Source organism: Phodopus roborovskii, unplaced genomic scaffold (genome assembly GCF_943737965.1).
Source record: "Phodopus roborovskii unplaced genomic scaffold, PHOROB, whole genome shotgun sequence".
NCBI lineage: Eukaryota > Metazoa > Chordata > Mammalia > Rodentia > Cricetidae > Phodopus > Phodopus roborovskii.
The window spans coordinates 5,766,357-5,786,243 of NW_026126611.1; the positions used below are offsets into that span (position 1 = coordinate 5,766,357).

The window sequence follows — 19,887 nt, forward strand, 5'->3', positions numbered from 1 at the left end:
TTATGCTTCTATACCAGACAGAAATGTTACAAGATCAGCACCATGGTATCTGGGATAACCATCCAGGGGAGAGGAACCTCAAGTTTGGTCACAAGCCATCAATTAAGGGGGCTGTGTGGTACGTGGACAGACATTCATTAACCTATTTTTCCTATTTTAATATGCTTGAAATTTTCTATATTAATCCCCCACCCCCTGCCACAGGGGCTGGAGAGAAGGCTCAGCAGTTAAGAGCGAGCACTGGCTGCTTGCTCTTCCAGAGGACCCAGGTTCAGCTCCCAATACCCACATGGCAGCTCACGCCTGTCTGTAACTCCCGTTCCAGGGGATCTGATGCCCCTTCTGGCCTCTGTGGGCATTGCATGCATGTGATGCACAGACACACCTATAGGCAAAACACACACACACACACACACACACACACACACACACACACACACACACACACACGCCTTTATTTTTACTAAAACAAATTTTAAAGAAAAAAATAGGTAAAGAGAATCATCATTAGACTAAAAAGAAAGAGTAAATACAGCTTTGGTAGCAAAATGCTAGCAGTGGAACTGGATACCACGATAAATTCCTTAGGGAGTCAAATCTGGCTTTGGATGGAAACCCCTTGCCTATTTGGCTTTAAGCAAGGACCATGATGAGTCAGAAGTCACTGCATCCAAGTTCAGAATCTTTAACAAGCACAGTCATGTCAAACCCTGAGCCCTCCCTAAAATGCTCTCTGTCATGAGTCTCCGAGAGCAGTGTTGAGCCAGACAACACTGTGTGTGGACACAGGACATCTGTCTACACTTAGACGGCCATAGGCAGCTGTTGTTTGTGAGTTCTCACACACCTTGGTCTAGATCTCACACCCCTGGGACTCTGTGTGCAATGTCTTCAGCTGCTAAGTGGACGGCAAAAACTAAAATCTGGAAAGACGGCTCAGCCAGCCAAGTTCTTGCTTTGCAAGCATTCGGACCTGAGTTTCATCCCCAGAACCCAGGCAGAAAAATGTCAAGCCTGTAACCATAGCTTTGAAGAGTCAGTGCATCTCTGGGGTTTTCTGGCTGGCCAGCCTAACCTCTTTGGAAACTCTCAAGCCAATGAGAGACTGTATCAAAAAGAAAGATGCTTGGTGCCATAAGAATAACATCTAAGAGGTGTCCTCTGACATCAACATGCACACACATACATCCACACATGAATGTGCACACACACTCGTATACACGCACACAAAACCCTAAACACACACAACCATAACCTTAACCCAGCTGTGAGAACTTATGGAGAGATTGAAGGAGGTTGATAGAGTGGTGGATTATTCCTTTCCCTAAGAGGAATTCCCACCTCAAATGTTCATTCAAAGAGTAGCAACAATGAGCAGGCCTTAGCAATGCACGGTTTTTAGGTCACACCGCATCTTGGCTATGCGTTCAGATGGCTACACCTGTAGCCTCATTCTGAACCAGTGTGCAACACCAAAAACCAAAGCCAGCCTATCGAAACCTTCATAAGCACAGCGGCCACTGTTTTCCACCTCCTGCAAGGAGGAGGAGGAAGAGGAGGCAATTATGGGAGCCCAGGTGTTTACCAAGCTCTTGGAGACTCCAGAGAGGGTGACGAACCAACCAATCCCATTTTTTCCTAGCATTTCTTTTCTTTTCTTTTCTTTTTTTAAACAGAATGTTGTTATCAAAACAAATGGGATGCTATAATAAAAATAGTGTCAGCAGGCCAACATTCTTCAAGGTTTAAACCAAAATTCATGTCTTCTAAAAACCGTTGTCTGCTATTCCCTGTGGTGGCCACCCCCCCTTAGGCTACCCTCACTTGGTCTCTGGACTCTTAACCATTTCTGTATGCTTATTACTCAGAGCTATTTAAAGTATGTGCTGTATCCAGCTGCTTATCACACCTTCCACAGGGTAAGTAAGGAGCTGCTCGCTTCCTCTGTCCCCTTTAGCGTGGAGGTGGGGAGCGTGGGGGTGAGGACAGGGACAGAGTCACTCAAAAGTCTTCTGCTGGAGCAAGAATAGAGAGAAAGAAAGTACAATGGTTGAAGAGGGAGAAAGACAGGGAGGGAAATGCTAATCTAAAACTAAAATATTGTGTTATTGCTCAAGATCTTGTGTGAATAAATAGCTTTTCTAAGACTAACTTAAAAACAAATCTTGAGGCTACAGTTATGGCTCAGTGGTGGAGAGCTTGCCTGGCATGAGCAAGACTCCAGGTTCGATCCCAAACTTGGGCGGGGGCCGAGGAAGAACATAGTAACAAGAATAACAGAACCCAATTCATTAGAGAGACTCAAGTGTCAAGAAAAACATCAATAACTTTTATAACCAAGGTGGCTGAGGAGATGCTACACCTCTACAGTAAACAACCGTGTAAGCACCTCAGAGCCACTACTAAAAGGTGACCTGAAATGGTCAATTAACCTCAGCTGAAAATGATCCAGTCAGATGTTTAATAATTTATATGTATATCTTTAAGAAGGAGAATTAAGCACAGAAGCCATAAAGAGTTGCTTCGCCCAATTTAACAACGCATTACCAGCGATGAGTAACATTACCTCTGAGTAATTTGGCGAGAGGTATTTCCCGTTGCACTTAGCCACGTGCCTTAGGATCTGCAGAGCCTTTTCTCCTTGCTTCCGGGTGATCAGCCAGCGGGGAGATTCGGGCACCACCCTGGTGAGGAGGGAGAGTTATCAGAATTAGGTCAGAAGTCTGAAAACCCAAAAGTTCGTGCGTCTTTCTAGTCTGAGGGATCTTGCACCATGTAGATTACAGATCAGGTTGGTTCTCAGAATTGAAAACAGACTCTCAAAAATGAATTTTCTTTACAAATTTGCAGTGAATGAGAAAACCGGCTAACTTGCTACAAAAAGAATTCTCCACAGTACATAGCTTTTGCAAGCACAGAGACCCATACTGCACCTCTGGTTACAGATACAAAAAGGATTCGGGCTTAGTGAATTAGGAGAAGGCAAAGTCTTTATCTTACTCATGGAACCTGATTTACCCACACATTAAGATTCAATGAGGGGAATAAATTAGTATATTCCCCCCAGTAAGAGTCAAATGGGTACATACATCTGGAACATCTTGATAATATTTCTCCCACATTCTTAACCTCTCATTAGTCAGAGAATGTTAACTTGCTTAATGGATTTTTTTTATCATATTTAATCTGCATGGTGAAATACTTAGTTTGTTATCTCATAATTCTCACTAAAGCATTGCAAACAGGTAAGTCATAGTGCAGTTAATTCATCTGGAATTTTGTACTGGGGAATTTTACTATTTGTTGTGACAACTTCCAGTCAAGCAACCAATAATCTCTGTACGTTGTCAGAGTTCTCTAGCAACCCCCTAGGCCAGAAGCATTCTGGAGACTTAGGAAATCGCCTCTGCTGCTTTCATTTCTACAATGGTTTGGCTCCTATGCTCATGTGCAACAGGATCAATACGGTAATGACCAACACCACCTTACCAGTAATAAAGGAGGAAGAGGAAGCTGGGTAGTGAGATGGCAAGCTGGATACCCTGCCAGCTGGGGGTAAAGTAGGCAATTCCGGGGAGGAGGATGATCCCGAGGGTGAAAAACATCTGGATCACAATCCCCACAATCCGCCTTTGTTTTGAACCCACTATTTCTGTCACTGAAGAGGAGAAGACACGAGATTAGTGGCGCTCTCAGCCAGCCGCAAAACAGACTCGATGCCCGCTAAACGCTCGGATGTCAGCACATGGAGGCTTCCATGTGTGCTGAGATGCTTAAGACGGCTCTCCAGGTACCTAAAGTGCATTTCTTCTATTTTTCTTTACCCTGGCATCCTCAGGCTTCCAAGCCAGCACCCTCTGGGTATGGTAGAGGAGGGCAAGGTTTTAAGACATCTCAATGGGGCTGCTGAGAGGTCGTTGTTATTATCAAAATAAACATAGCAAGCTAGCTCACCTTTCTCATTGTGCCACTGAGGACTTGAACATTGCACCCCCACCCCGGGAGATTATAATCATGGGAGTCATACTTTCCACCATCACAAGACAGTTTAGATGATGAACCTCATTGTTTGACTTTTCACGTATGTAGCAGATCTCTGAAATCCACCTGGGAAATTTCATTGCTGGAACCCCGACCTCCTCTGCACCTTCCCACCGGCTGGTTTTTCTGTTCTCATCATCCTGAGGCATGTTCCGTACCTGGCAGCCTCCCCAACTTCACAGTCTGGAACATTCCCCCCACCCCAGACTTGGGTTGTGTTAAAAACGCCACAGACTTCAATTATCCCTCCGTCCCAGCCAGTGCCTCTCAGTCCCTCCTTGTGCCCTCTGTCTCCTTTTCCCACCATAGATAGAGCTCAGGTATCTGAAGCATCCCTGCTAGGGTCTCACACAGTAGTCATGGGAGGCATCGGAAATCCCAACATCTGGGACATTGCTATCAGATCTCTCTTAGTGCCTTGGTCATAAACCCCTCTACCACTCACTTAAAGTAGCTGTCTGGTTTGGACTAGAATCGGAGCCAAGGGAGCAGCCTGGATCAAAGCGATGCAAGCAAGGGACAGTGTTTCATATTCTGTGTCTGGTTCCCGTTTTAAAACAGCATCCGTTCTCTGCATCATCTGGTCTCTGCAGTAGCGGGGGGTCCCACCCCTGTTCTGCTTGAAGTCTCCAGGACTTCCCGGGTGGGGGATGGTGAGCCAGACCCCCCTCCCTTCCCCCCACTCTAGTTCTCACACCGGAGGGGTCGCAACAAAACACGAAGTCTTACCAATCACGAAGCAGGTCATCCACGCCCCCTTTCCAAACACACCTTGCAGGAAGCGGAAGACGACAAACACAGAAAAGTTTGGTGCGAACGCCACCACGACCCCCGTGACGCCAACACCGAAACAGGATATTAAGTAAATGATCATCCTGCCATACCTTCATGAGGAAGAGAGAGAGAGAGAGAGTCCTAAACGTGGTCGTCAGCATAACGGAAATGGAATGAGACAGGATACCAAAGGGGGGAAAAAAAAAAAAGTCAAATGTGCACATAAATAAATAAATTAAAAGGTATGTGTCCTCTGTAACTTAACATTCACAGTAAGCAATACCGATAATGATTCCTGTGAAGCCAGGTAAAACTCCTCAGCACTCCACTATTCAGCTTGTTTGTCCCTCCTCACAACCCTTGTTCCCACTGAGTGGCAAAGAGGAGCAAATGGAGTCCTAACGTGGGGACTGCGAAGTTCCCAGTCAGTGTGTGTTGCTGTTGCTTCCATGTGGTTTGTAGAGCTATAGTTTAATCGCTCAGACGGCGGCCGGGCGCTATGGTCCGTTTCCCAGGCTCCTGTGAACAGGGCCAGGTGACTGGCTGACAGAAGCTCATCCTCAATGACCTTTGAGAGTTTCCATCCATCCTGTGTTATTTTCCTTACAACTTTCTTACTTCTGTGTCTTTGCATTAAGGGCAGAGAAGGAAACGGCCTTGACGTGTACACACGTTTTAAACGTCAACTCTGTGTCTTGAAACAGTTTTAGGTTCAAGCAATTTAAGCAGAAAAGACAAGAGTCCCCACGGACCCTTCCTTTCACACATGCATGGCTTGCCCTATCACCGACCCCCCCACCGAGTGATGCATCTGTGACAATTAATTAGCTTAAGGTGACATAGCATCACACAAGTCTGCAGGTTCAGGTTTCATTTCCCAGTGCTAGGGACCAAACCCAGGACCTTGCACAAGCAAGGTAGTGCCCTGCTACAGAGCTACATCCCACCCAAGGTTCACTCCTTCTGTTAGACACAGCCACCCTTCCGCGGGTCACACAGAAGAATCTTATGTCCTTACTTAACTCACTGCTAGTAGGAATGCAAAATTATGCAACCCATTATTTGTTGTTAGTGGTCACTCTTCACCCTAGGCAACCATAGACTTTTTTTTTCCCTCGATGTCTCCACAATTGGCAATTTTCTAGAATGTTCTACAGATCTATAGGAATGTCCTAAAGATCCTATAGGATTTGGACAGTATGTAGTCTTTTCAGACTGGCTTCTTGAACTTAGCAACGAGTTTTCTCTACATCTTTTTAGGGTTCCCAACTTTTTACAGTGGAGTAATATTCCACCGTCTGGATATGATCTATCCATTCAACCACTGAAAAACATCTTAGATGCCCCAAATGCTGACAATTATACATAAATCTGCTGCAAGGTCCACATGAGAGCCTGCATGTGGACGGACATTTTCAGCCCTGTTGGGTAGACACCAGTACTGTAATTTCTAGTCCTCTGCACTTAGTTTTGTGAGAAGACTGGCCATTATGTGTCTTACCAGCAGTGAACGGCAGTTTCTGTGGTTCACACACATGTTAATATATTAGCTCAATTTAGTTTTGAAGTTGCTAAGTGTGTGGGAGTTTTGTCTGCATGTAGCTCTGCACCGTGTGTGTGCATTGCCTACAGAGGCCAGGAGAGGCCATCTGATCCCCTAGAATTGGAATTAGAGCTGATTGTGGGCTGGCATGTGGATGCTGGGAATTGAACCTGGGTCCTCTGGAAGAGCAGCCAGTGCTCTTAACCATGGAGCCACTTCTCCAACCCTTATCCTGTGTTTTTGCACCTGTGTTTATGAAAGCTAAAGGCAATGTGATTTTATTTTCTTCTAGTTTGTTCATCTGGTTTAGGCAGTAAGATAATGCTGACACCACAGAATTAAGTTAGGGAGTGTTTCTTTGCCTTTGTCTTCTGAAAGAAATGGAGACAACTATGAGTAATTTGTTGCCTACTCAGTAAAATTTACCTACCCCAACTTTCAACCTGATAGCTCATGTTTTGGAAGGTTATTCATTACTGATTCAATTTATTTAACAGACATAGGTCTATTAAAATAATTCACTTTTTTTTTTTTTTTTGTGAGTTTAGGTGAGCTATGTCTTTCAAGAAACAAGCCCACTTTAGCCGGGTGTTGGAGATGCACACATTTCGTTCAAGCACTCGGGAGGCTGAGGCAGGTGGATCTCTGTGAGTTGGAGGCCAGCCTGGTCTACAGAGTAAGTTCCAGGACAGGCTCCAAAGCTACACAGAGAAACCCTGTCTCAAAAAACAAAAAACAAAACAAAACAAACAAAATACAAAAAAGAAAGAAAAGAAAAGAAAAAAGGGAGGAAAGGAAGGAGGGAGGGAGGGAGGAAGGGAGGGGGGAGGGAGGGAGGGAGAGAGGAAGGAAGGAAGGAAGGAAGGAAGGAAAAACAGGCCCACTTGATCTCCCTTGACAACTCTGGGGCCGTAGAATCATTTACATTGTTCCTTCATTATGTTTTAAAGTCTATGGGATTTGAAGCTATCTTCAAGCCATCATTAATTTGAGGCCTATCTTTTGTTCTTTTAGTTAGCTTGTCTGAAAGGAAATTAGATTTGGGGGATTTCCAAAGAACCATCTTCTGACTACCAATTTTCTGTACTGACTCGCTATTTTCATTATCTTTGATTTCTTCTTGTTCTAATTTGTATCATTAACTTTCTTCTGTCCACTTAGGATTTAATTTGGTCATCTTTGTTGTTGTTACCTAGTGTACAAACTCAGATTGTGGGTTATAAGTCTTATGTTCTAATAAACATATTATTAGTGCTATAATTTCCCTTCTGCATTGTTTTTGCTGCACCCAAAATATGGCAAATTGTTTTATCTTCACTGTGTTTAAAATATTTAAATTTTCTCTTGAGATTTCTTCTCTGTTACCAGAAGTATTATGCTTAATTTCCAAGTATTTGGGGGGTTTCCAGCTTCTTGGAGACAAAACGATTAAATGTGATATGACTTTCTCTTCCTTTAATTTTGTTACAATGTATTTCATGGCCCAGAATAAAACTTCATTAATGTCTTTATTGTATTTAAGAAGAACCTGTATTTTGCTATTGTTGGATGATATGGTCTGTAGACTCTGTAGACATCCAATATATCCAGTTGATTGGTGGTATTGCTGAACTCAGTTACATCTTAATTGTAACATTCTGTTGGTTGGATTTTTACATTTCAGATACAAAGTATCTGAGTCTCCAACTACAATGGGGCATTCATTGGTTTCTCCCAAGCTTCCATCCTGTATTTCCAAACTCTGTTGTTTGGCACAAACTCTGCTATGTCTTGTTGAACAATTATAACTAACCCCATGTTTCCCTTGTGAAGTTTATTCTTCCTAGAATTAATATAATGAGTTCTACTTTGTTTCAGTTTTCCTTAGTGCAGAATATGTTTCTCCATTTATTTACCCTTCACTGTGTGCATCTTTATACTTAAAGTGAGGTATTTGTAGGCAACTTAGTGTTGAATCTTCTTTTGATGCATTCTGAAAACTTTTGTGTGACTGCGTGTTGGGCTGGATGTAAGCTCAGGTAACAGAGTTCTTGTCAGGACATGGTGTCTGTAACCTAGCACTTAGTAAGTACATAGGACAATCATAAGCTCAAGTCATCCTTGACTAAATAGCAGTCAAGGCTAACCTGGACTACATGAGACCCAGGGGTATGGAGTTTCCTCGTTGAAGCTAGAGTCCACCAATTCACCTAGGCTGGCTGGCTAGCAAGGGTCTCTGTCCCTGCCTTCCTGCACTGGAGTTACAGGTGTGCACCCCCATGCTCGGCTTTGATGTGGGTGCTGGGGATCCATATCAAGTCTGTGTGCTTGTACTACAAGCACTTCCATCAACGAGCCTCTCCCCAACCCCCACATCTTCTAATAATCCCGTTAACAGCCTTCTTCATTTCAGTGTTTGATCTCTGGCATTTCTTTTTTGACTCTTAGAATTTCCACCCTTGTTTGCATTGCCAACACCCCCCCCCCTACTCTATCCATTCGTCACCTATCATATTAACCATAGTTAGAAATTTGTCTGGTTTGACAGCTCCACCACCTCGTCCACGCCCATGTCTGGTTTTGATGTGTGCTGTTCCTATCTATGCAAGCTGTGGGTGTGTCTGCTGTCATTTCGTGTTTTTCTTTGCTTTGCGTCTTAGGATGCCTTGTGACTAAGCTTTGTTTGTTTAGCCTGTGGACAATGACATCGAGGACATGTCCCGTTTTCTTTTTCACTTTCACTGGGATATGGTGGCTGGAATTAGACTAGATGGTGAGCAGAGTAGCCTCATATTGCTCATCACACATGGAAGGCTAGCACCGCCTTAAGATGGGTATTTCTCATACCTTGGGTCCCACATCCATAAACCTGCAGACTAGGTTCTAATTAACCAGGCTTGGCTTTTGGGTGTTATGTAGTGTGTGTGTGTGTTTGTGTGAGTGTGTGTGTCAGTGTGTGTGTGTGTGTGTGAGTGTGTGTGAGTGTATGTGTGTGTGTGTGTGAATGTATGTGAGTGTGTGTGCACGAGTGTGTGCGTATTCTGGGAGCAGGCTTTATTATGAAGAGAAGCAGGGAGGGTTCTTCTTGATTGTCTCCATGAAACACTGGAGGACTTAGAAGAGGCAGAGATCATAAACACGGGGAGATGGCTCAGCAGTGAGAGCACTCACTGTCCTCCCAGAAGACCTGGGCTCTGTTTCCAGCAACCACACCAGGACTCACAATGTCTGCAACCACAGTTCCAGGGAGCCTGATGACCAGGTCTCCCTGGACTTTGCTTTTTTCTTCCCCTCCTCTCCTTCTTCATCATCCCTCCCCCTTCCTCATTCCCCCTTCCCCTCCTCCCTTCTTCCTCTCCTCTCTCTCCTCTACAACTGACCTAGCCTTAGCCACATCCTAGGGTTTTTCCAGTCTCAGAGTGGCTCACACACTAAGCATCCAACACTCTAGCAATTTAGGTCAGGTTTTCATTACCCAGCAGCCTCTACTCCAGTGAGTACCAGTTACTTGTATCTGCCTAGCTTTCCAGTTTGGGGAGCAGCTGCTTGCCCTGTGACCTCACAGCTGGGCAGAGTTGCTGGCTTTGCAGCTTGCTGAGTCTCATACTTGTCAGGTCTGAGGGGCGATGGAATGGCTTCACTGGAAAGTCCCTATCCAGATTCTTAGTTCACTCCCCCCCCCCCCCAAGCCACTCTGTCTTCCTATAGGCGTATGTCTATTGAAATACCTCTCATACAAATCACAGACTCACAGGAAGGGGAGACACCTAACGGTGGCCAATGCCGATAAGAGGCAAGGTTACTGACAGCTTCCTCTCTCAAGTCAGCTTCTAGGAAAGACCCTCAGCCCCTGACTAGAGCTTGAGTCCTCTCCCACATGGAGTTATTCAGGAGACATGTTTATTAATCATGTAGGATAAAATACATAAGCAAAAGCCAATTTAAAAAAATTAAAGTTACAGTTAAGTATCTGGCATGGTGTTGCATGTCTACAGTTCCAGCGCTCAAGAGACAGAGGCAGGGGGATTGTGAGCTCGAATCTCATCTAATACACATAGTTAGACGTTGTCTAAAACAAAAGAAAACAAAACCAGAAGGAGAAACCAACATAAATAAAAATGTGGAAAATGCAACCCAAACTGTAGCCATCGGAGAAAGAAATGACATGTACATGAAAATCCCTTAATAATGATGAGAAAAATTCTTTTCAATATAACCTATAGAATAAAATACAAAAAAATTTAAAAAGCAAAAATCTCAGAGTAGCTGACTAAATTAAAGAAACCCCAACCACTGGACTGCTTTGAGCATCCTAAATCTACCCCTTGCCTGTCACCTGAGCTATCATATTATTTCCCTGGGGCCAGTGTTTTCCCTGGGATACATTCAGACCCAGAAGGACAACTTTTCTACCAAGAAGCAAAGAGAGGAAGTTTGAAAAGGAAAGAATTAGTCAAACCAAGCAAATGTGGATGTCCTAGGCAGTGAAATTTAAAAAAAAAAAAAAATTAATGTAGTTAATAGAAAGATTTCTCCTCCCCTACCTACCTGTCTGCTGCATAGCCCAAGGTGAATGCCCCAGCCAGAAAGCCAAGGTTCAGGATGGCTTGGGTGAGGTCCAACATCCAGGCATTGGCACAGACAAGGTCAAACTGGAGAAACAAAGAAAAACACATGAAGATACCTGGGGAGATTTGGCACCGTCTTTATAAGAGTTTTGCTTACATATGCCTCACATAAAATATGAGGCTGTATCACATGCTCGTGTATCCATTGGTCTGTGCATATTTTCTTTGTCAGTTTACATGACTGCAAGGGAATGAAACCCTAGCACATTACGAGTGCTGGCATTTTAAAATAATGTTGTTAGGTCCATCTATTGGGTGTGACTGTGGTGTGTCAGTGCTATGGTGATCTCCTACTACCATCCAGGATAACAAGCTTTGCAATCCTACTTGCAGTGAGTCACCTATACAGAAACTGCATTCAGTTCTTAAAATCAGTCTGTGACAATCTAACCCTGATATGTTAAAGGGTTAACGCAAGCTCTCCGAGGTATGTATGGCTGCAATTTTGTGATCATGTGTGAGATTATCGGAATAATTGCCCACTGGCGTTAGACATATTGCAAACACATCGAGAGAAATATGCAAAGAAACTCAGAAAGTGAGCAGATTGCTACCAGAAAAGCCAACATTTTGTTTTAGAAAAGTACCAAGCAGCATCCAATATAAAAACCTGCATAGCAGGATTTGCTTGCAACCCCTAAGCTTTAAATAGCTGGGTTAGGGAGAACAGAGACAGGCACATAGCACCTGGCAAGAGCGACCCTCTTAATGAGCTGTCAGAGCTCCCTTCATGTTATATGAGCTTAAATGCCCCAAGTCATCTTCAAACCCACGGAATTCTTTAATATGAAACTGGCTCTCCTCTCTGCTCCTCCATTAGAGCAACAGCCAGAAAGGATTTTTATACACTGTATTTACATTGGATTAGTTCAAAACAAATAACTATTAGCACTTTCTAAAAAGCTTGGAGAGCTGTCTGGGCAGATGGTGCCTATTCCTCTGGGCGTTCCAAACACCAGGGGCCAGAGAAAGATGTTGCATTTCTCAGGCTTTTTTTGCCACTGGGGAGATTCTTGGGTTTAGGGAGCTGGTACAAGATTAGAGGGAAGGACTCTGCTCCTGGTTGTGATACAGCCTGGCTTTGACAGTGGTGGCTGGTGGGTGGAGGTGTCCATCATCCAGTGCTTGCAGCCCTGACCTAGCCACACGCAGGCAAAGGAATCTGACCCCACAGGAACTGGCACAGGGATGTCAAAGTTGTCATCAGACTGGGCAGGGCTGACTACCAAGACTGCAGAGCCTACATTTCTTTTCTATTTTTCTTAAAGCCCTTCCAAATTAACTCGGTATAATCCTTTTGTTAACTCTATCCCTGCCTAATATATCTAGCCTGGTTTTTATTTTTATGGCTGGGACCGTGCTGGCTTGCAAAAGCACAAAATAAGTGTCAACCACAAATGTGTATTTAAACAGATGCACAGGCGTTCTTCTGCATCTGTTACATTACAGACCCTCCAACTGCACCCTTTCTTGCCCAGAAGTCAGGCCATGCCCCTTTAGTCCCTGGACAGTTGACAAGGAAGCCTCTTGTATATAGCTGGAAGCCCCCCCCCCACCATGATAGCCCAGCCTGAGAGAACCTTCCTTTGTAGCTCAACTCTCTTGTCTACAGCCGCCCTTCATGTCAGAGGCCACATAAGCTGTGTCACATGGGACATCTCTGTTCCCTCCTCTGAAAACCTACAAGAGTCAGAGATCCCCTTTGTCCCATGGATCTGAAGGTTGTCCAGATCCCGGGCCCCATCATGCCACTGTGATAAGACATTTGCTCTCTGTGATGGCTTATTTTGGCTGTCAACTTGACTGTATGTGGAATTAACTAAAACCCAAGTGACTAGTTATGCCTGTGAGGGATCTTCCTTGGTTGAATCATTTGAGTGGAAAGACTTACCCTATATCTAGACCTTTTAAGTCTGGGTCATACCCTCTGGGGGGGGGCAGCCTATAGAAAAGACATGGAGGAGGAGGCACATTGCCTGCTCTTTGCTGCTTGTCCTCACTCTCTAGCAAGTTCATTCCTTCACTGGCATTAAAGCCTACTTCTTCAGGGTTCCAGTATATACTGACGATCAGCCGAAACATCCACGTTACTAGATTCTTGGATTTTCCATCTCGAGTCACCCATTGTTGGAATAGTTGGACCACAGCAACCACAGCATGTAAACCTCTCTACTAAATCCCAAACACTGCTCTCTCTCTCTCTCTCTCTCTCTCTCTCTCTCTCTCTCTCTCTGTGTGTGTGTGTGTGTGTGTGTGTGTGTGTGTGTGTGTGTGATATTCATTCTATCTGTTCTGTTCCTCTAGAGAACCCTGGTTAGCATACTTTTCATATGCTCTCCCATGGGGATTCACCTTGGCTGTCTATGCTCACAAACCTATAGATCATCCAATAGAGTTCTTCTGAGGGCAATTTCATTTCAGCTTTCCTGTCTATGAACTGCTTCCGCTCTGATATTTTAAAGAACTATTAGTGTGTAGGGTGTGTGTGCACGCATACTGGGAGCACACACACGCCGTAGCACTCAGGTAGAGGTCAGAGGGCAAACCCAAGGAGTCTGCTCTCTCCTTTGATCTCTCCATAGGTTCAGGGGTCAGGTTGTTGGACTTGCACAGCACACCCCTCTACCTGCTGAGCCATCCCCACAGCCAGACCTGCTGAATCTGATGAATTATAACAAACCGGAGCTGAAGCTGAGAACCTGAGGGCTGGAGATCTCTCTTCCTTCAAGAACCTATCATGCTGTCCCTAGTGGACAAACTCTCCTTATTCTGGGGATTGAGGCGGCTTCTCTTCATGACCCTTATCATACTATCTTTGATGGCTCTCTTTCCTAATCATCTCCACTTCAGGACCTTCTCACAAATGGCCACCTATGGTCAGGATAACCCCACGTTAACTCACTGCCAGGAAGCACACTTCAGCATCCGGGGACTGCCACTTCAGGGCTTCTAATCTTCCGTGTGCTGCTGCAATAGCCAGCCTGGATACACTTATTGTGTTTAAAGAAAGTCGGCAGAGAGGACCAACCAAGGGCTGGAGAGGCCCTCTCCACCAACAAAGCACCAGGCATATTAGACAGCTCCTCGGGGGACGTAAACCTGACACTGATCAGTAGGTCACCTTAGATTGCCAAATCTACTGACCTTCATCAGAGACACAAAAATGCATGTCTCTCTCTTAAGGCAACCTGTGTAGAGCAAGTGAGCCACATCTAATTTTATTTTCCAGAGTGTACACACGTATCAGAAGCATTTAAATATTCTTAATACTCATAAAACCATGTGTGGCCATCTTGTTACTTATTAATCTTCAAAGCCACTTTACACAAACAGAGTAACTCTCCTTGACACAGGCAGAGAGTCGGTCTGATAGGAGACTCGGGCAGCCCTTCATGGAAGGCCAAAAGTTTACATGTGTCTCATTATGCAGAATGTATGGGCAACTCTGGGGAAATTAGGTATTTCCAAAGAATTTCCAGCTAAGGCCTCTTCCTTAGAACTTCCCAGCTGTCAAAATCCAAACAGACACTATGTTGCTTTGAGTCTAATGATAAAATACCAGGACAAGTTTTTAGTGTACGTGAAGGTTGCAAATTTTCTAGATGTTAAAGCAACGGAAGTGATCTGGAATACAAAGGTCAAAGATGAGAAAGTTAAAAACAACAAAAGTATTCAGAAGGCCTTGCTTGACCCCCAAACTACGGGGCATGGGCTTCTAACCATCAGCTGGACTGCGTGGAGGCCTGACTTAGCCATCTCAATCAAAGTCTCAGGTCAGAGACACGATGGTTAGAAGACTTCAGTGGTCAACTGAAGGGAGAAAGGGGTGTCTCTGAAGTCCAGCCACAGAGGCTAAGTACTCCCATTTCAACTGTTCGGGGATGAGCAGCGCTATCCGTCAGACGTGGTTTGTTTGGAGGCTGATCTCCAGTGTGGTGGTGGGACATTTAAGAGCAGCGTCTGACGGGAGATGGCTGGCTGATGGGCACAGCTTGGGAAGGCGTTATCCCCAGCTCCCATAGTGTAAAGGGGAATGAACTGACCTCTGGCTTCCTCTGGCTGCCTCTTCTGCCATTTGCTTCTCTCCAGCCCTCACCTTTGTGATGCTGTCACCATGAGGTCCTTAACGGAAGCCAAACAGAAAGGGCCACCTGACCTGGGCCTTTCTACCTCTAACCCTGCGAGCTACATGGCCTCTTTTCTTCATGAGTACCAAGTTTTAGGGATGTTATCTTTGCAAACATCGGTGGTGGCTTTGGCTTCACCGTCAGGTACGGCATGACCCTGCTGAGTCTGGCACAGACCAAAGCAATCACACATCTATTTCCAAAGATGAATTCCAATTTAGATCAATAGCAGGGCACTGAAATGGAGCCCCCATGAAGATATAATGAAAAGAACGCTTTGGGTTGGAATTCCAATTCATTTTTTAAAAACTAAGTAACCCAGGCTGACCTCAAACTCCTGACCCTCCTGCCTCCACCTCCTTCAGCAAACCCTACTGTCGTGTATCACCACAACCAACCAACAGAGTTCTGGGTGTTTGTTTTGTCATTGTTTTTCCAGATGGAGGAGCTTCTCTGTGTTGCCCTGGCTGTCCTGCAATTCACTCTGGCCTCGAACTCAAGAGATCTGCCTGCTTCTGCCTCCCGTGGGCTGGGATTAAACGTGTGCGCCACCAACACCCACCAATAAACACATCTTCAAATAAGATCTGGTGGCACTATTTGGAGATCATCTAATAATAGCGAGCTAATGCTTTCCTTATGTAAGATATGAACCATTATGACAAGTTGCAGGTATAAAAAATGAGTCACAGGTATTTCCAGCTAACCGGGAGTTGGCGACCTTGGCGTTAAGCCTCTGAAGCCGGGAAGGAACATCACTGATGTTCAAATCTACTTTCTGTCTTTGTGAGCGGCTTGCGGCACAGTTGGAAAGCCAAAGCCAATTTATGGGGAGCAAAAATACACCACCTGAGATCTAAATGGGGTATCTAAATGTGAGAGATCCAGAGAAGGAGCAGGAGGAGTTGCTTATGCCAAGCGGGAGTTAGATGAAAGTAAATGGCAATGGGGGGCATTTGAGGCAGTAGAGGGGCAGGCAGAGAGGGGGGCATTGAGGAGGGCTTGTGTGCACTCGGGGCTCTGCAGATCAGCGCTGAGCCCAAAGTGCACCTTACCCCACTTGCTGCTGGAAGAGCCTGTCGTAACTGCCCAGAACCAGAGACAAAAACTCAGCGTGGTGGACACAGACTCAGAACCGGCTGCACCGAAAGTCCTTTCTCCAGAGTTCATCATAGGCATTGCCAATGCATTAACGGAATACATTTGGAATGACATGGAGAGACTTCTCAAATGCATGGCTTTTTGTCTGAACTTGTGATGCTGGGAGAAATCTAAGCCTAAGCGTTAGCTCTCTCTCTGACAACATGCATGTTCTGTGGCAGGCTAACTTGAGCTTACACACACACGCACACACACACACGCACGCATGCACGCACACACACACGCACGCACACACATGCACACACACGCACACACGCGCGCACATGCACACACGCGCACACGCACACACCCCATCATAGAGAATGCATATCACCTATCTCTCATTTTATTTCTGGGCAGTGAAGACAGTCAGTCGCTTATTTTGATGTGTTCGTAATTTCTCTACCAGGCTCCAAAGATGAAAAACTCTCGGTTTCTCCAGGGGCTCAGGGCAGGGAAGTGATGGTTCTGGGGTCAGATGACCTTGGCTTTTACGGTCCCTTCACCCCACCCCTCCCCCAAATGCTTCTTCATCTGCTATCCAGGCCATGGGAAGTCGCAGGAAGACTTTACAAGGCTTGATAGAGGACCGAGGCAAAGTCTCAGGCAGCAAAGCACTGGCAAGTGTGAGGACCTGAGTTTGGGTCTAGATCCCAGGCAAAGAGCTGGGCGTGGTGGCACAGGCTTGTGAGTCCAGGGATGTCAGGGATGCTTAGGATGGAGGCAGACACGGAAGATCTCTGGAGCTCTCTGCCCTGCTCGCCTCGCATACATGATGAAGCTACAGGTCAGTGAGAGACCGTGTTTCAAACAAAAGGTGGAAGCCATGACCTCCACATGCATGTGTATATATACACATGGCGTACATACACATGTGCACAGACACACACACATGCACACACACAATTTTATTAGACTAAGGACAAGGCTTCCACACCCTTCTGTACTCATAGATCCTTCTCTCCTTTTGTTTTTCCTTCCTCAAGATCCCTCAAGGCTCACTGATGGAAGGGGGAAATGGCAGATCTTAGAAAAAAGAAAAAAAAAATACCTGTGGGGTAAAGGAGACAAAGAGAAAGGCCCAGAAGGCCCTTGGACATGACTCAAAGGTAAGTAGTTGTGCAGAAAGTACAAAGCACCCCCGCTGCAAAACTCTGTTAATGCTGGACATGGAAGTACACACTTGTATTCACAGTACCCAGGAGGCTGAAGCAGCTACATCGCAAGTTCAAAGGCAGCTTAGGCTACATAGTAAGTTCCAAAACAGCCTTGGTTACATATTGACACCCATCTCAGAGAAACAACATGCACTCACACACACACACACACACACACACACACACACACACACACACACACCACCACCACCACCACCACCACCACCACAACCACTACCAACAACCACCCCAAATAAAACATCTGTATTAATACAATCAGTGTGCGCTAAGGTCTTATTTCCTGTGTGTGCGGGAGGGGTGGTTCTCATTTATGAGTGAATACATTGGGGATCAGCCAAAGGTTTGTCAGAAGTTTATATTTCAGTCGAGGGGGTCCATCATTTCTGTGGTCCTCATACTTCTAAGGAATTATACCTGCTAACTTCCTATTGGTCTACCAGCTAATTTTCTATTATCAACCACCTAATTTAACTGTTTGTCTACCAACTAATTTCCTGTTGGTTTATCAGCTGATTTTTCCTGATGGTCTGTCAGCTAATTTACTGTTTGTCTACCAGCTAATTTCCTGTTGTCTATCAGCTAATTTCCTGTTGTCTATCAGCTAATTTCCTGTTGTCTATCAGCTAATTTCCTATTGGTCTACCAGCTAATTTCCTGTTGTCTACCAGCTAATTTCCTGTTGGCCTGTCAGTTTGTGGTCCTGTTCTAGCACCTTTAACTCAAAGCTTCAGGTTTCTGTTCATATATTGTCCATGTGCTAGGAGAATGCAGTCTGTCAATCTGGAAAAACACGCATACTTTTGGTTTATGTAAAATAATACCTACATGATAATATTTCCATGTTCCATACTTTAAAATCACCACAAAATATACTTTTAGACTACAGAATGTCTTAAAAGGAATGTTTCGTGTTTTAAAGAAAACAGAATAGCTCCTGACACTATGAGTAGATACTTTAAGAAGTTTAACCTTTCTTGATTTCACAGGACTCATCAGAATGAAGTGTTATTGTCACCAGGGTTGTGACAGGACTTAGGAGGTAAGATCTTTCCAGAACTCTCTTTGCTTCCGATGCCAACATATCACATTGAGTAGGGTTTGATTTCATCATCCCAGATTGGTAGACAAATTGTGGTTATATTTTGGTAATAAAGGATCTATTATTCTTTATATATAAATATATAAATATATATAACAGGAAAATAAAAGTACAAATTCCTATTAAAGCATTTTTTAAAGCCCAACTAAATTTGTATCCCAAAGGTTTATGTGTACACTCTCAAGACAGTGTAGACTAACTCAAATCTTACGGTTTGAGACAATATATTTCATCTAACTCTCTTTAACACAGTCTTCATTTATAACTATACACAATATTCACTCATATTTTTATCAATATGCTCAGTCCTGGAGGTCAATATCACATTGAGTAATGGTACCTAGTTCTACTGTACCCTCATAGTACAAAAAATTCAAGATCAAGGTATCTAGGTCTCCTGATAGCTCCAAAAAAATTTAAAAGAAAAAAAATCCACTAGGAGAAAGGGGACCCACAGAGGATGTATTCATTAGATACCAGATAATCCATCTGAAATGACAGCTCCTACCTGGATTATCAAGAGAAATGACTGTTAAGAGAATTTCCCTGATGACATATGGACATGTCTGTTCATTCAGATGAGGTACGGATGGTGGTCTTATGACAGACATGGTCTACCCAAGTCTACCAGGTGAACCAGTGAGTTTACTGAGGCTATGATAGAAATCAGAGATGTTCTGATGAGTTCTAAGCTGCCTTCCACATTTACAGAAGAGCCACGCTCTTACACTCACCAAGGCCCTTCCCAGAATGCCTTGACACATCCTCCAAGTCTTATGGTCTAACACTGTCCACCGGCGCAACTCCCCCAGGCAGATACATTCTGCTAACATCACTGTTTTCCTTCTGAATCTCTGATGTTGCTTCTCTCTGTCTGCAAAGTCAGCTTTCCATCGCTTCTCAAATCGCTCAGGGCCTTGGTCAAACATGGTTGCTGGGGTGGAGACCCCTACCCAGCCTTTGCAGTTACCAATGCCACTTAGCTCTGATGACCACACATCCCAAATTTTCCAGACAAGTCACAATTCTATAATTTTATGTGTGACTAAATGAGCTTTTTGCTTCTAAAAACATGTCTGTGATTTTTATTTAATCCCATTGAGATCCAGGGCTACAGAATGAGACCGGATTCATCTACTAGATTTCAGTTTCTGTCTTTTGAAACTACCAGCGGCTTCTGCTTGGAAAGCGTAGTCGCTGGTGATTCGCATAATTCTGTCCAAAGCTGGGGTAATTAGTGCCTTTTAAAGTTTGCCAAAGGTCACATTTACTCATAAGAACACACCCTTAGATACAGGCAGTCAAGACGATGACCAGAAAAATACTTCTTTTCCAGAGTGTGAAAACTAGCCTCCAGAGTCAAAATCTTTGGTCTTTT

At 44.5% G+C, this 19,887-nt stretch overlaps 1 protein-coding gene across 1 annotated transcript in view; it reads right to left on the reverse strand.

Moving 5' to 3' along the window:
* Slc22a3 (solute carrier family 22 member 3) overlaps nucleotides 1-19,887 on the reverse strand; it is a 63,861-nt gene that overhangs the window by 26,210 nt on the left and 17,764 nt on the right. The window contains exons 2-5 of the mRNA XM_051206065.1: nucleotides 10,886-10,989; nucleotides 4,771-4,925; nucleotides 3,490-3,658; nucleotides 2,567-2,684 (exon numbers count right to left, since the gene is read on the reverse strand). Coding sequence (XP_051062022.1) covers nucleotides 2,567-2,684; nucleotides 3,490-3,658; nucleotides 4,771-4,925; nucleotides 10,886-10,989 — 546 coding nt within the window. The remainder of the gene's footprint in view (nucleotides 1-2,566; nucleotides 2,685-3,489; nucleotides 3,659-4,770; nucleotides 4,926-10,885; nucleotides 10,990-19,887) is intronic.